General features: G+C 40.0%; 1 protein-coding gene across 1 annotated transcript in view; it reads right to left on the reverse strand.

Moving 5' to 3' along the window:
* The window catches only part of nox4 (NADPH oxidase 4), a 35,713-nt gene that overhangs the window by 8,257 nt on the left and 12,189 nt on the right, over positions 1–15,267 (reverse strand). Inside the window, exons 8-13 of the mRNA XM_088345368.1 lie at positions 13,742–13,822; positions 10,034–10,193; positions 6,160–6,324; positions 6,019–6,081; positions 2,456–2,516; positions 814–895 (exon numbers count right to left, since the gene is read on the reverse strand). Of these exons, the coding sequence (XP_088201494.1) occupies positions 814–895; positions 2,456–2,516; positions 6,019–6,081; positions 6,160–6,324; positions 10,034–10,193; positions 13,742–13,822 (612 nt within the window). The remainder of the gene's footprint in view (positions 1–813; positions 896–2,455; positions 2,517–6,018; positions 6,082–6,159; positions 6,325–10,033; positions 10,194–13,741; positions 13,823–15,267) is intronic.

Consider the following 15,267-nt stretch of genomic DNA (forward strand, 5'->3'; position numbering starts at 1 on the left):
CTCTCTCATTTTTTATCTCTCCCTTTCTCTTATTTCTTTCCCTGTAATCTACTAGTCCGGCCCCCAAGTGAATGTTTGTTCTATCGTGTGGCCCCCGAGTTAAAATGAGTTTGACACCCCTGCTATAAACTATACTGGATGTCAAACTCATCTTAGCTCAGAAGGCATAAAGTAAAAAAAACACTCTAACATGAACCGGGAATATAAATTAATGGCATTAAAAGTGTGCCTTTGCTGTAGAGCTGGGTATCTTTAGGAAGCTCACAATTAGATTATAATTGTGATTTAGGGGTGTCAGATTTGATTATGAAAGATGATTGTCCGGGCTTTTCATCAATATGCTTTTCCTGAGCTAAGAATTTATCTCTTGTTGTGTTTATTTACTATGCTTTTGTAAAATAATGCAAATTAACAAATGAATGAATTTCCACTGTAGTGTATTTTACCAAGGAAAACCCATGCGAACCACAAAGTGACAAATTGCACACAAACACTAATTTAAGTGCATTTGATTTAAAAGTATTTCTCTACTTATTATATTGTCTTGGATCAGATACACTGAGCTCTTTGGAAAAAAAACAATAAGGAAATGCATGCCTTGGACCACTTCTGTTTTGGTAACTGTTCTGTAGCAGGATTCTCCAAATAAGTGGACTTCTCCCACACTCGATTTCAGGAGGCCAGGGGTGGGGTCAGGACCTCTCACCCCACTGTGATTTTAAGTTCGCGTGTGAATTCATTCCCCCCTCAATCGTGATCTCTTCCTTCAAAGTATTTTACTCTCACGCACGTCATGCACCCGTACACACATACTTGGGGTATCTCCTCTGATGCACCACAGGGAGGATGTCCAAGTCTCTCTTGATGTCAGGAAGTAACAGCTGTGTGAAGCGCTCTGAGAATGAAGGCAAAATTATTATTTCGATCCCGCACTTAAAAAAGAGATATGATGGAAATAGGACACAACACACATGAAACACAAAATTTAACCGCAAAAGTATCCAAACATGTTCATTTACACGTGTTTAAATATCTCGCACAATGTTTCTTTCTTTTTTTTGTGGCCAATTCTGCGGCCAACGCAAACAAACTGACTTCCTCATTTGTCACAGCCCTCCAAGGGAAACAGCACACTCCCACGTGGGTGTTTCCTTGATGTAAATAGAGACCTGCTCCGCTCAAGGTAAACTATTCACATACATAGAATAGAAATACAAAATGCTCTTTTTTATCCATCACTGAGAAGATGGCAGTGGCGGGCTGTCAGGGCCTACAAGGCCTTTTCTGCTGGACTTAGAAATAGCAGAATCATCCATTCATCCATCCGTTTTCTGCACTGCTTATCCTCGGCGAGGGTGCAGAAACCTATTACAGATATTTTTGGGCAGTGGGCCGGGGACACCCTGAACTGGTTGCCAACCAGTCGCAGGGCACACAGAGACAGACAACTGACTCGCTCATTCACACCTAAGGACACTTTGGACCAATTAACCTGAAATGCATGTTTTTGTAAAAAGGGGAGGAAACCAGAATGCCAAGAGGACCCAAGCAGGCACGGGGAGAACATGCAAACTCCACACGAAAGGCTATGGTAGCTGGAATTGAACCCTGGAGCACCCTGCCGCCACGCCGCCCTATCTTAATCATGTGATGTGAAATATATTCTGTCAATCAATACTTACTAAATAATTCCACATTGTCAGCTTCCTTTCATTGGTGTGTTCTGTCATATTTAAGCATTAACCAATCACAATTCAGCCATTACTTGTTGCCAGAGTCAGACATCTACCTGGTGGCCTTCACAATCAGTTCTGCAGCCCCTATAGCATAACATAAGTGTGGGTAAGCTGTTGGTTTAGCCAATCAGATTTCGAGTTGGTGGACTGGGGCCTTCTACAAGGCGTAACGAAACATCAGTGGTTTCAAAAACTATGATGCGCTAGGGGGCGGCAACTCAAGTATCACAACAAATAGGTGAAGAAAAATATGTCCCTGTTCACTGCTTCTGACAAAAAGACATTTTCAGCCCTAAATAAATTAAAAAAATATCCCAGATACATAACAGGACAGGCTGGACTTTTAGAATTATCTTCAATGGCGATACAAAATAACATGTCACTAAAACGCACAGATGATCTGTACGACAGAGTAATTAGAATCTTCTTGGGAAAAGAATGAAGGATGGATTTTGTGCACAAATAATGGGATTTTCGGTGAGTAAAATGTGGATAGATTCCGAAATAATATTGCAATTTTATGAGGTTATTATTTATGCTTTCTTATGTGTTGCAGCCGTAGCTGCGGTAAATGTTTTATAGCCATGAAATAGTCATTGGATAGATTCAGACATAGCACTACTGAAGGCCTAGGAGTGAAATGCACAGCCCACCACTGGAAAACAGAAATGATGTTGCAGCAAAAGAAATCAGGTGAGTGTAGGAGCGCAAATATTCACCAGTCCAGTCTCCCACGACCCGAAGATGGACGCCAAACGTTTCCTTGCTCTCTGTGGGACACTGCAAAGTTACAAAGCAGACAGTGAATCACAAAGAAAGAAAGATAAAGACACACACACACAGCAGACTTAGAGACGACGCCGTGACTGGGAAGAACTATAAAACACACAAATAAATAACACGTCCAATTGCTTTCCATAGCAACATGTTTTTTCCATTAATCCTGGTGAATTACAGAACACACACAAGCACACACATGTACAGTCTTCCTGTTGGCAGACGCTGGCCTCAGGGATCAGTCTGCTTTGGATCCAATTAATTCTCCTAGTCACACACACTATGTGTGTGTTCCCACAAAAATGACGTGTATGGCTAAATCAGGACTGTCAATCACGTGGCTACGAGCAGCAACGAATTGCCTGTTTCACAAAATGAGGCAGTATGATAACCAGTGTTGGGACTAACGTGTTACAAAGGAACGCAATCACTTGACTCGGTAACGAGTACAGACGCTGCCCGACTTGAGAACTTGTATTTTGTTCGTAAGTGGCTTCAGTGCTATATTTGGTATGTTTAAAGTTTATATAAGTATGCTTAAAGCTCGTATAAGTACCCTGTATTGTTTTGCATTAAAAAATAAACATTTCATAAAATAATGTGCTCTATAAACATAAATAAAATGAAGTGTAACTTACTTTTGGAAGATGTGCTTCAAGAGGTCCTAATCTATGGTAAAAAGTGGCAGAAAAAAAGCATTCTGACCATTTTCTCAACCTCATCAAGCTTTCTTTTTCCACTTTCACTTCAAAAGAAACGGGTTGCCTCTTCTTTACACTTCACACCAACCATATTGAATGGATGCATGGGATATTGAACAAAAAAAACGTCAAAGAAGCACAACAGTACTGTCCTGTACTCGGAAAAAGGTGCACACAATACAAAATCTAATTTACAGCAATGTCAAGATATTTTTCGACATTCCGAAATAATGTTCGAATCGACCGTTTTACGTAAGTCGAATGGTCGTAAGTAGGGGAGCGTCTGTACTCTTAACCCTGAATCAAGAAAATGTAGTAACTCTCCTGTTGTTGTTATACTTAAGATGTAACGTGGAAGACTATTACATCAAAAGTAACTACAAAGAGTCAGAAACACTTGTCTAACCTGTCTGTTAGTAGGGACTTTGAGTTTTACATCTTACATTGTACTCCGATTACCTGTGCACAATATATTTCAGTGAAGCTACTTCTTTAACTACGCATTAGTTTGAACCGTCCAATTTTACCACTAACTCTTGTTTTAGCCTTATTTTAGTAGGCTTTTTTTCAATTGATTTCCGTTGTCACAAAATGTAATTATTTGTTCCGTTGCATTGGGTTCATGAGGTTACAGAAGAGGGTTTTTTTTGTTATTGGAACTCACCATGTGTTTTTTGATCTGCCAACTGCATTGATTTGATACTTTTAATAATAATGAAATTGAGTATCCCTACGGTCGTTTACAGCATTATTTTAGCTACATATTTTTTTGCAGATCATGCATTACAGTCTCTTCTGACTCCTGAATTTTCCTGTAGTCACATACAAAGCCATACAAACATACTAACAAGGTACTACTGAAACTGTTAAGATGGCGTTGTGGCTCAAGACCAGAGTACGAGAACTCTGAGTTTCTCTTCATGGAGATATTCTCACTACTGCATATAAGCTGAACAGAAAAATAAAATAAATGACTGAAATCAGGAGGTCAGCTTATATGCCCATCCTGATGTGTCTTGGGCAAGTACAGACTGTCGACACCCATCCCTCTCCATGTAATTTTTTTGGGTAGGGGTTTGTTCCCCTCATGAAACAAACAGTACTGGTTTCCATGGTTACTAGTAACATAAAAGGCCGCCTGATCTGACACTGATACAGTACATTCATTATCCGGTGGCTGTTGTTTTCTTCAAAAATACGAGGGGGGGAGGGAATTTGGAGAGGTTTATTGTTCTATATTCTTATTCTATTATCCATTATCCGTTATCGGTCTAATCATAATACACTGCAAAGCCGAGAGGCCGAGACACTTGCTCCAGCCAAGAGGCTGGGTCAAGGTCCTACCAACAGGGCCGCAATCACCTACCGACATGGTCCATGACCCACGGCCCGGCGGACCTAAATCAATGAAGAAAAACTTTTTTGTTTAGAAATTTTGAGTAAGCCTTTTTTGTGCACATTCACATCGTACAACACACATTGGGGCTTTTATATTGTTGTTGAAAAACAAAGATGGTGATGATGACTTTACACCCTTTTCTTTGTGACACTTATGAGGCCCTTTGTCAGGTAAAGGATTTTGCATTTCCTATTGAACCCTATTTGTAAACACTTTTTTTATTTATGTGTGTTTGCCTTTTGACAGAACCATTATTTAATGAAATAATGACTGTACATTAAATAAAAGCATGTGTTCACAATCTAGAACTGCTCAACTAACAAGTGAGCTCCGTAGTGTTAGCATGTTAACATTAGCCAACGGCTGCCTTGGGGCAATCAAATATGTGGGTGCAAAGGGATATTGTCAATTTTTGGACTAAAACTTTACAGTGGCAAAAAATTAGTGCATACCTACATTTTACTCAAGGACATATGTTCATTCTATTCAATCGATACTTCAACACACAGACGATACACGGGAACCGGATAAAAAAATAAAATGTCTGTTTTACTGGTGACTTCAAGCTTAAAGTGATAAAGGCAACTGAAAGAAAAAGCAACCTGGAAGCTACAAGACAGTTTGGTGTAAATGAAAACATGTAAGAATCAAAGAAGGATACGTCACTGGAAATTGCACCTAGGGCCAAACGTTTATAGCTGGAGAAGACCTCAGAATGGTTAGAAGCTGAAAAGTTATTGTCCTTTTATCATTGGACACAAGCGAAGGATATCCCGTAGGATCCAGTATGTTATTTTGACTATTATTGCACTGTTGTTTGTTGTTTCAACTTTGATTGATTGTTTGCAGAACACTTTTGGCCAACAGTGTTAATGTTCTTATATTTCCTCAAACTTTGGGGTGGTTCTGCAAACTAGGAGATTTAATAAAAAGAAAGGGCTCCAAGGAGGGCCTTTAGGACATACTGGGTTCTCCTGTTCTTCTTGCAAGGTCAAAATGAAAAACAGAATAAACTTATCAGAAGCCCAGAGACAAAATGGATATGGAGTGCCTCGGCTTAGTGTTCCTTTGCAAGCTTTCAAGATTGCACAAGCCAAGAAATACAAAAAGGTTTCACTGCTTCAACAGGCGGGTGTACATGTTTGATTCCGTTTCTTTTAGTATGTGGCTATTTTAAAGCAGTTTTGAGGGCTTGTCTTCTATCCAATAAAGGCTTACTATCAGGGAATTTGTAGCATTAGGTGTCAGTACTCATGGTGACCTCCATGAAATTACTTTTTAATAAAGTAACTAGTAACTGTAACTAAATACTACTTTTCAGTAATACACCCAACACTGATGATCATATAAAAAAGTGAAAACATGTAAACGTGTCAGGAGAAGCTGCATTTGTGTACGCTCTTACCGCCGTCAGCGTGAAAGGATGATTCTCAAACGACGAGACGTTGGGGCAGTTGAGAACAATATACTGAGAGAGGATGAGAGGCATTACAACTGAGGCACAGAAAAAGCAAGCACACACGAGAGATGTGAGTAAACCTCTTACCTGTCCCGGACGAGCTTTGAAGTTCTTCCTCAGCATTCTCAACTCAATTACATCACAGGGGTGCCGGATGACGGTCACTATGGTCACAGGATCGCTGCTTCGGATATAGCGGTAGAGACGCTCAGCGCAGTAGAGACAAAGAGGACCCGACACCCACAGCCAGGTCTATTAACACGCACCCGCACACATGCACAGAGTATGCAAGTTACACAGTAATCCAAGCATGACCAAAGTCTGGCCCTGGGGCAGTTACGGCCTGTGATCAGTTTTTTTACTGGCCCGCGGCCTCCACCATTAAAATAATAATATGTAGCCCACCATTAATGCTGACCACAATAGAAAATAAATTTGGAATTAAAAAAATAATAATAATCACCATTTCCCCAGACGATGGCAGTAGCCCTTTGGCCACCTTGCCCTTGTCTCTCTGTTAGAATTTTAGCCAACCCCATTTGTAAATAAAAAAAGAAAGTTGACTGTGATGGCCACTTCCAGGATCACTTTCAAAGTCCAAAACAACTGCCATCTGCCTAATTTGCCAAGAGGCTGTTTTCAAGGACTAATGTCAAGCGGCAAGAAACATGCTGACTACGACCAGCTAACTGTAAACACACGCTATGAAAAGGTAAGCAATTTGAATATCGTTTTCCCAGACAGACTTTTTGTTCATTTTATAATGGTCTGTGATTTTGTTGAATCTTAAAAACATAATAAAGTCAGCTATTTTCCATAAATATATTCAATCGTTAATTTTATTTACCAATTTATTCCTAAACTTAGGGTCATATAGTCTGCTGAATCTAGGATTCTTTGGGCAAAGGCCAGGTACACCCTGAGGGAATCACCAGTTCACCACAAAGACACAGACAACCATTCATTCTCATATTCACACCTATGGACAAGTTATAGTGTCCAATTAGCTTCTCATGCATGTTTTGTGTGATAGGCTGAATGTATGCCCCTTATACATTTTCAGTGTATCAAATCTGGCAGGCTTTCTGAAATGTTTGGACACCCCTGCAGTAATCCTTTGTATTATCACAGCTTACTTGGCTAAACAGCTGCCCAGCCACATTTCTGCCTGCGTCTGCCTGTGCCCTAATGACATTGCTCTCTAAGTTGTACGCATACGTAAAACAGCTTGGTGAACCTACATTACGTACGTGAAAATCTTTTTAAATGACAAGTTTTTCCAAATGTTATTATGTCAACAAAACGCTTTGAACCCACAAAAGCACCAAAAGACCGAGAAACATTCTTAACGGTTTCCCATTATAGACACTATGTGTTTCCTTTCCTTCCTTATAAGGCTTATTAAGGCTTTTATTTTTTGCGACTCCAGACATGTTTTTTGGGATTGGATACATTATGTTAAGTGAAAACGTAGTGTCCAGAAACATTTCCATACACGCAGCAAGATTCTTTTGAAAATTATAACTTGACAGTACAGAAGTTATTTATAAAATAAAAAACGTTTATAAAGTGCAGTACTTGTATTTGCTGAACAAATGCTTGAGCCTGTAAATTGGGTTTGCATATTTAATGCAGTATTAATGTAATTAATTAATTAATGTAAAAGTAAAATTAATGCAGTATTTAATAAATAGATAAGTAAAGGTTTGTACTTTGAGGGTTTTGACTATCGTGGGCTCTTTTTAAACGATAGCTCTGTGAAAAACGAGGATTTACTGTACAACCTTTTTAACACACTGCTAGTCCAGTAAAAATGGATCATCAATAGCAGTTATGAGTTTGTGTTCCGTTTGATAACGTTGACCATGATTGTGAAATTCTAAACTGACTTTATAGAAGAGGAATGGGCCAATGAGTTGCGAGTTGCATTGAGTTAGAAAAATTAGTCGAAAGGGCCTGCAGAGGGAAAAATAATTTTATTTTTGTATCTACAGATAGTCTTAAATCCGATACCTTGCCAATACAAAATATAATGTGAGTTTATTTGGGTCATATAATCGCAGACATTTCCAAAAGACGTTTCTATCTCCTGTCATTCACTTCCAAGAGTCGGCGCAGAGCCGGTTTGTTCGCAAACGACACATCACTAAAGACCATCGCTGGAGGCCTAGGTGTGAAATGGACGGCTTACCACTGTCATTATCTTGTGAAAGACTGGGCAAAATATGGTGTAGTTTGGTCACTTTGAGTCTCTGTAGTTTGTAATCTTTCTTGTGCTTTTTAGCACACGTTTTCGGTTGCAGGACACAACACAGCTGCGATGGTGGTCATATAACACACACTGTCCCTCTATGTTTATTGTATGTACAGACTGGTAGCAAAGGACCCATGGCCTGGTGGTTGTGGACGTATGACATATGTTCAAACAATGTGTGTACTGTTATTTATTCTCTTTTGGCGTGTACCTGTTGCCATTTATTTGGTTTACAGCTCATCAAAAGAAAGAGGGAACTCAAAGGGGGATTTGATTGAGTTGCTTTTTAGCTTAACGACCACGTGCAAGCACATAATCACACCCAGCAGGAAGAACATTCACAAGAAAAGACCCTCATAAAAAGAAAAAAAAGATGACTGCCTTTCTCGCTAATAGGACCGTGTGTCTAATGAACACAACCCACTTCCTCCAATTGACTGTTTTCGAGTAACGTCACGCGCAGACCGGGAAGTAGACAGTTGGCCATACCGGTTGGGTCCCGCAGACCCGGTTGGATGTTGTCATGGTATGCACAAAATGTGTTGGATGTTCAGATGAAAGAGGAATGTGTAAGGCATTATTGTTTTTGGTGACTTTACTCTTATTTCTAAGCAGTTATTCAAATTGAGCCAATATGGCAGAGTGCACAGATGAAGCGGCCCTAGGCTCTCCTATTTCCAAAGCTTGTCTTTGGACTCTATCCACACATACATCAGCTTTACACCATAACATCCGAAAGAATCTTTTAGACATTGGTTATCAATATTGGTACAACATCACCGGCCACTGGGTGCTCCGTGGATGGTTATTGGGTCCAGGAAGAGATCGAGGCAGCATCAGGAGAGGAAGTAAACGCTACTGCTGCGGATACGTAACAACTCTCAAAACTACACACCAAGTTAAGCCTGTATTTCATTCCACCTTTACCCATGAAATGGGTGACCTGGAGCTAAATCATGTAAAAAAACGGCTGTTTTGTTTTGATCATGACAGACACTTGGCTCAACCAGATGGTAGTGTGTGGCTTGCCAGCCGCTCTCTACATCGCATTTTGCACTGAAAGGCGAAACCCTCCAATTCTATTGTACTATTCTATAATGACAATAAAGATGATTCATTCATTAATTCATTGATCCATACTGTTACCTGGTGAGTGGTGGCTGGAGTTAGAACCTTCAGAGATAGTGGGTGTGCGCCATAAACACTAGGCTGAAATATTGCACCGTTTCTCAGACAAAATTAGCTCCAAAGAAAGCCTCAAATTTTCATGAAAGCCTGGCTGAAAAGAGTTCACCCTTTTCCGTTCACTGAGGGCTATAGACAGGATTCAAATGAACGCAGGGGGACCCTCGGGAATAACCCGGGCACGCTAAAAACACCATGCTGATGATAGTGCGTCATTCGCCGGCTGAAAAGAGTCCCAGAGATCACATTATTTTAACCCTAACCCCTACACTACACACTTTTCCTAGCGCATTTGGGTCTTGTTTGTACATCAGTGAACATTAGTTGAAACATTTAGCGACAGCCAAATTTAGAGCTTTTATCGCCATATTTCTAATGTCAATCACAATAATATTGAGGCAAACATACCAGTTTACACCCAAACAGTATGGCAGCCTCAGTTTAAGTTCCACAGTTGTTGTTGCATGATTAGTAGCCATCAATATGTAAAATAGAAGCAAGGGATGATGGATTCAGACAAACCTGTGGGAAATGGGCTTGGAAGTGAGCCTCCTCCTTACATCGCATCTCTTTTTCTTCACGGTTCTCAAGCCCCTCCCTTTGTTGCTCTGTGCTGCTGTGATTGGATCGTAAGCACCCAGGGGGATGGGCCTCGAGGTTGGTCTGATATTTCAGTGCTCCTCTACAGAAGATAGAAATAAATGATGGTCAATTTTATATTGAATTGTATTATAAATACATTTTTGATATCACATTTGTTGGAACTAATAAGATCATTTATAAAATTCTGTTACTGTAATCCCTCGCTATAACACTTTTTTAATTTTCACAGTTCACAACTTCTCGGGTGTGCATTGTGCAATGTGTTCTGCATTCTGATTGGCTAAACAGTCTCCTCGCTTACCATTTTTTGACAGCATTTTTTGACAGCAACAAAAATGAAAAAAAAAAACGTTTATACAATACTTTTATTTGTTAAACAAATGCTTGAGCCAGTAAAAATGGTTTGTTCTTTGGTTTCAGGTAATAATAAAAGTATTTAATTGTATAATATTATAAAAAGTAATAATAATAATAATAATAAAGGTTTCTACTTGACTGATTTCAAATATCACGGGTTCTTTTTGGTACATAACACCACACAATAAATTAGTATCTGTAAAAATGTTTCTAATATAATACATTTTTAAAGAAATGCAATGGTTAGCCCATTTGCCTAACATGCGAAAGGTTCATGGTTCAAGACCGGGTGGAAACATATGGTGGCTCAGAGAGGGATGGGTGCCGTCAGGCTGTACTTGCCCAAGATACACCACAGGAAACGGTGCCCCTACGTCCCATATGATTAAGGGATCTGACCAACCAGCATTTTTATATATCTTTTTGATAACATACACAAATCAGTGCTACCTTTTCAGTTGCTAAAAAAGTGATAGTAGCTTTGAACCAAGAAAAGGTGTCAACAGGTGGTCATTGGATGTTTCGACTCTGAAACTCAACACCCTTGAGTCGGCGGGCCGGCAGTGATGGCCAGTCACTGCCCATCTTCTCCTGGTCCCCAGCTAAACTTCTCCCTCCTATTCCAGAGCCGGCTACTCACACCCGGGTTGTGTGAGAGGGGACTATGTGGTCGAGGGGTGCAGCAGATGCGGAGGAGGTCTCCTGTTCTGTGGTGTGCTTCCTGACTGAAGTCCTCCCACGTCTCAGTGAGTGTTTCCACCATGCACTGCATCTGTTTTCCTCTTTCCTACAGATGGTCCTGGGTTGAGGTCTGTTGCGTTTTTACAGATTTTCCCTTAGTGCCACTTGGCTTCTAACACATCCCCAGTTACTGTGGTTTTGGTAAGCCGTCTTGACGTCTTTATTGGTGCCATAGCCATTACAGTGACTCTAGTTGTTCAACCAGGAGAAGAAGTCATCAGGTGGTGTCCAACTGTCACTAGACGTTTCGACAGTATATATTCACTTTATTTTCCCTACTATAAAGCTTTACTATACTCACTATAAGGATTATAAGGCACACCTCCAAAAATTTGTCTTTGGTGATCATTGTTTCATATATAAAAGGCAAAACAGATGGTAAGGCGCAAAGAATTAAAACTACAGTTAGGGCCAAGGTTGGACTAAAGACAAATAATTACCATATGTACACATAAATTGATCAGTAAAACTCTATCGCTGATCACAATTGCTAAATTTGGATGCAACGGTAATAAAACCATAATCGCAACGGAGAAAATACCAAATCCTCTTCACTACTAGTGACACATGACATGAAAATGCATTAGGTTTTATGTCATCATACCACTATTTTAAATCACTGTACCTTGTGGTATATATTTGCAGATGACACAGCGCTTGTGGCTGATTCTGAGGAAACATTGAGAAGGTTGGTAACGGAGTTTGGAAGAGTATGTAATAGGCGTAAGTTATGTGTCAATGTTGGGAAGAGTAAGGTGATGAAGTATTCACGTGATGGAGTGGGCATGACGTTAGGAATCAGGTTGCATGGACAGGTGCTGGAAGAAGTTGAAAGCTTTAGGTACTTGGGTTGTGATGTGGCTGCAGATGGTGGAATGGAGTGTGAGGTATTGCACAGAGTGAATCAAGGAAGCAAGGTTTTGGGTGCTCTGAGGATAGTGATGAACAACAAGAGTATGAGTATGGATGTTAAGAGGGGACTGTATGAGAGTGTGATTGTGCCGACTGTGTTGTATGGTGCAGAGACTTGGAGCCTGAACGCAGATTTAAGAAGGAAGTTGAATGTTTTTGAGATGAAGTGTTTGAGGACTATAGTAGGAGTGACAAGATTGGATAGACGGATAAATAAAATTGTGAGAGACAGAACTGGAGTAGTCGTGGAACTGAGCAAGCGTGTTGATAAGAGAGTACTCGGTTGGTTTGGACACATGGAGAGGATGGATGAGGAGCGAATGTTGAAGAGGATCTACAGAGCAGAAGTCAATGGAAGGAGACCAAGAGGAAGGCCGCGATTGACGTGGATGGATGGTGTTATGAGTGCACTGCAGGAAAGAGGTCTAGATATAATGGAAGCTAGAGCTCTTGTTGGTGATAGAAAGGAGTGGAGAGGTGTTGTGAAAGGATAGTGGGATTGTGGACTTGTTCTTAAAGATGGGCTGGGCACCCGTATGATGCGGCAGGGGTAAACCAGTGAAAGCTGTCGGGCCCTGCTGTTGAACAAAAGAGTGTGTTGTGTCACCCTGACCCGAGAGACATGGCCGCTTTCTGGTGTCCCATTTCATCTAGAGGGACGAAAGCATGACCAACTTGGGTGCTGAGGTGCCTAAATTTTGCGTGTTTTTTTATGCTATTTATTTCCCTTTTAATTTCTTTTGTTATTGTATGTGTGTGTCTTGCTGTTGGTCACCCCTCTTGAGGGATATGACCAAGGTAGATAGATAGATAGATAGACCTTGTGGTTGATATTATTGGGCCATGCTGCGAGAATATTGTCAGACATTAAACCAGTCCGTGGTACAGAATAGGTGTTGGGACCATTGAAACACAGTATTTTATCACAGACTCGCAAGTTGTACAAAGCGTACGAGATTCTGAACTGAATGAAGCAGTGCGGGAAGTATTTCGGTCTTCGTGGATAATATAATTAAACGCTGGGCCGCACTCAATGCTTAGTTTGAGCTAAGAAAAAGTCAAATGAAATGTTATCCCAATTTTTGTATCTGGTAACATGACTAAAAATAGAAAGTTGATTAAATAAGACCATTTGTCTTTGCATATATGCTTCTAATGGCCTGGTGGTAAGGATTTGGCACTCATACAGTTGCTATCTGGGTTTGATCCTCATTGCTCCCATTGTTATGCAATTGTGGGCAGCGATAAATATGATAAAACATTTATATGCATTTCCTATTTTATTTTTTTCGTAAATAGGGCACACTGGATTATAAGGCGTACGTTGAAACTCTGGCCAATTTGAGGTTTTTGGGTTTGCCTATTTATAATCTGTAAAATATGGTATACAATAATATGTAAATTGTCTGTAGTATTCCATTGAAATTAACAAATTGATTCTGTAAATTTGATTTGATTTTAAATGGCAACTACAAGAAAAATGTTGAAAATAGGCTGGTATTATACTCGCCCATAATGTTGCCCTGACATTTTTAAGTCACATAATCTTTGGTGTCCATACTCGTCATAAGTGTTGTTTTTGTTGCATTTTTTGTACGAAAATTAATCAACACCTACCCAACCATGTGAACCATGAGAACGATGTAGAAGATGATAAAGAGGTTGTGTGTATACCAAAAGATCTCAAAGTTGTATATCCTGGAAAACAAAAACATGTGTTAAATTCGAGGTAGCTATTTGAAACGAAAGGAGTGTTTTTAAGACAGCTGTTTTTTCAGAGGTACAAAAAGCTTAGAGGGGCAGCCAAAAACGGGAAAAGACAACAAAAGAAGGCAGGTTGAGTTTGTTCACGAGCGGACACACAGACTGCTAGATTAGGACTTGAGTAAGCAAGACATCACAGGTCAATATTAGAGGGGTCATTACACACAATGACCCCCATAGCCCATAAAAAAGCACAAACAATGAACATCTGCAACCTTCCAGTCTCCACTTTGAATTGAACTTCTTTAGAAGTTTGGACCAGAGTTCTTTCATCTTTACATTCTAACAACTTGGGCTGCATAAAAATTAGCAGTGCTTGGACAAAAAGAACAGTTTTCCCCAGGGGAGGAACGTCTCCCCAGCTAGTTAGCGTAGCTTTAAGGATGCCAGAGGGTGTGGCACCATAACTGACTGGATTTTACAAGCTAGATAGGCATTAAGTGACAACATGGTGTGCAATGCTGGTAATGGAAGCCATTTTAAATTAAATTTGAAATGTAGAGTTCATGTTTTAGCTAAGGAGTCCTCAAATAGGGTTACACACACCCTGGATGTTTGAAATTATTCCCTATTACCGATGTAGTGCACTATTATTGTGTGATGGCCATTTTGGAGTGTTGTTTGAATTCATTTTATCCACTATAAAGTGGACAAGTAAACCCTTAATGCAGTGCAAAATGTAGTGAATAAACAATATACAATAGTACCTCTATATATAAACGCCTACAGACATGAATATTGAAACAAAGCAGAAACAAATAATGGTGTTCATGTGAGTAACAGGGCTAAGTTATGCAGGCGATCAACATCTCCTATTTTTACGTTATTGAAATAGAAAGATGTCATCAAGGCTTTAAAACAACCAAGGGCATGAATGTTTTTTCAAAATTGCGAAAATCTATTCATTGAAATATGGAGGGACTTGTTTTTGTGGAAAGCCAACGAGGAACTAGCGGGATCTAGCGGCATGGAGATCAGAAGTTGCTGTCTACCTACAAGGATAACAACTAGACAAATTAAAGCAGCGGTAACAAAGGGGGAATGCTAGCCGAGGACAACTAGAATGGAGTTCAAGCCCAGCCAATTCAAGATGAAGACTGGCTCTGTGACTTTGGTTTGCAATGAGGAAGTAGTGAGTGCCAGTTACAAAGCCGCAGAAGAGTTTCTGAAGGGCTTTAATTTATCGAAATAAAAAAATTAAAATAAAAACAGTATGTTGTAAAAATGTTTGTGTGTAAGTTTATTTAAAGTTAGACTAACTTTAATTTTAAATGTAGAGTAAGAGCTTACAAATCATTAACAGTCTCTCATGCTACCTTACTTTTCCCGCTCCTCCCCCTTACACCCGCACCTCCGTTACGTTAGCCACCACTGACTGC

Source organism: Urocampus carinirostris, chromosome 10 (assembly GCF_059441175.1).
Source record: "Urocampus carinirostris isolate Australia breed hairy pipefish chromosome 10, RoL_Ucar_1.0, whole genome shotgun sequence".
NCBI classification, from domain to species: Eukaryota; Metazoa; Chordata; class Actinopteri; order Syngnathiformes; family Syngnathidae; genus Urocampus; species Urocampus carinirostris.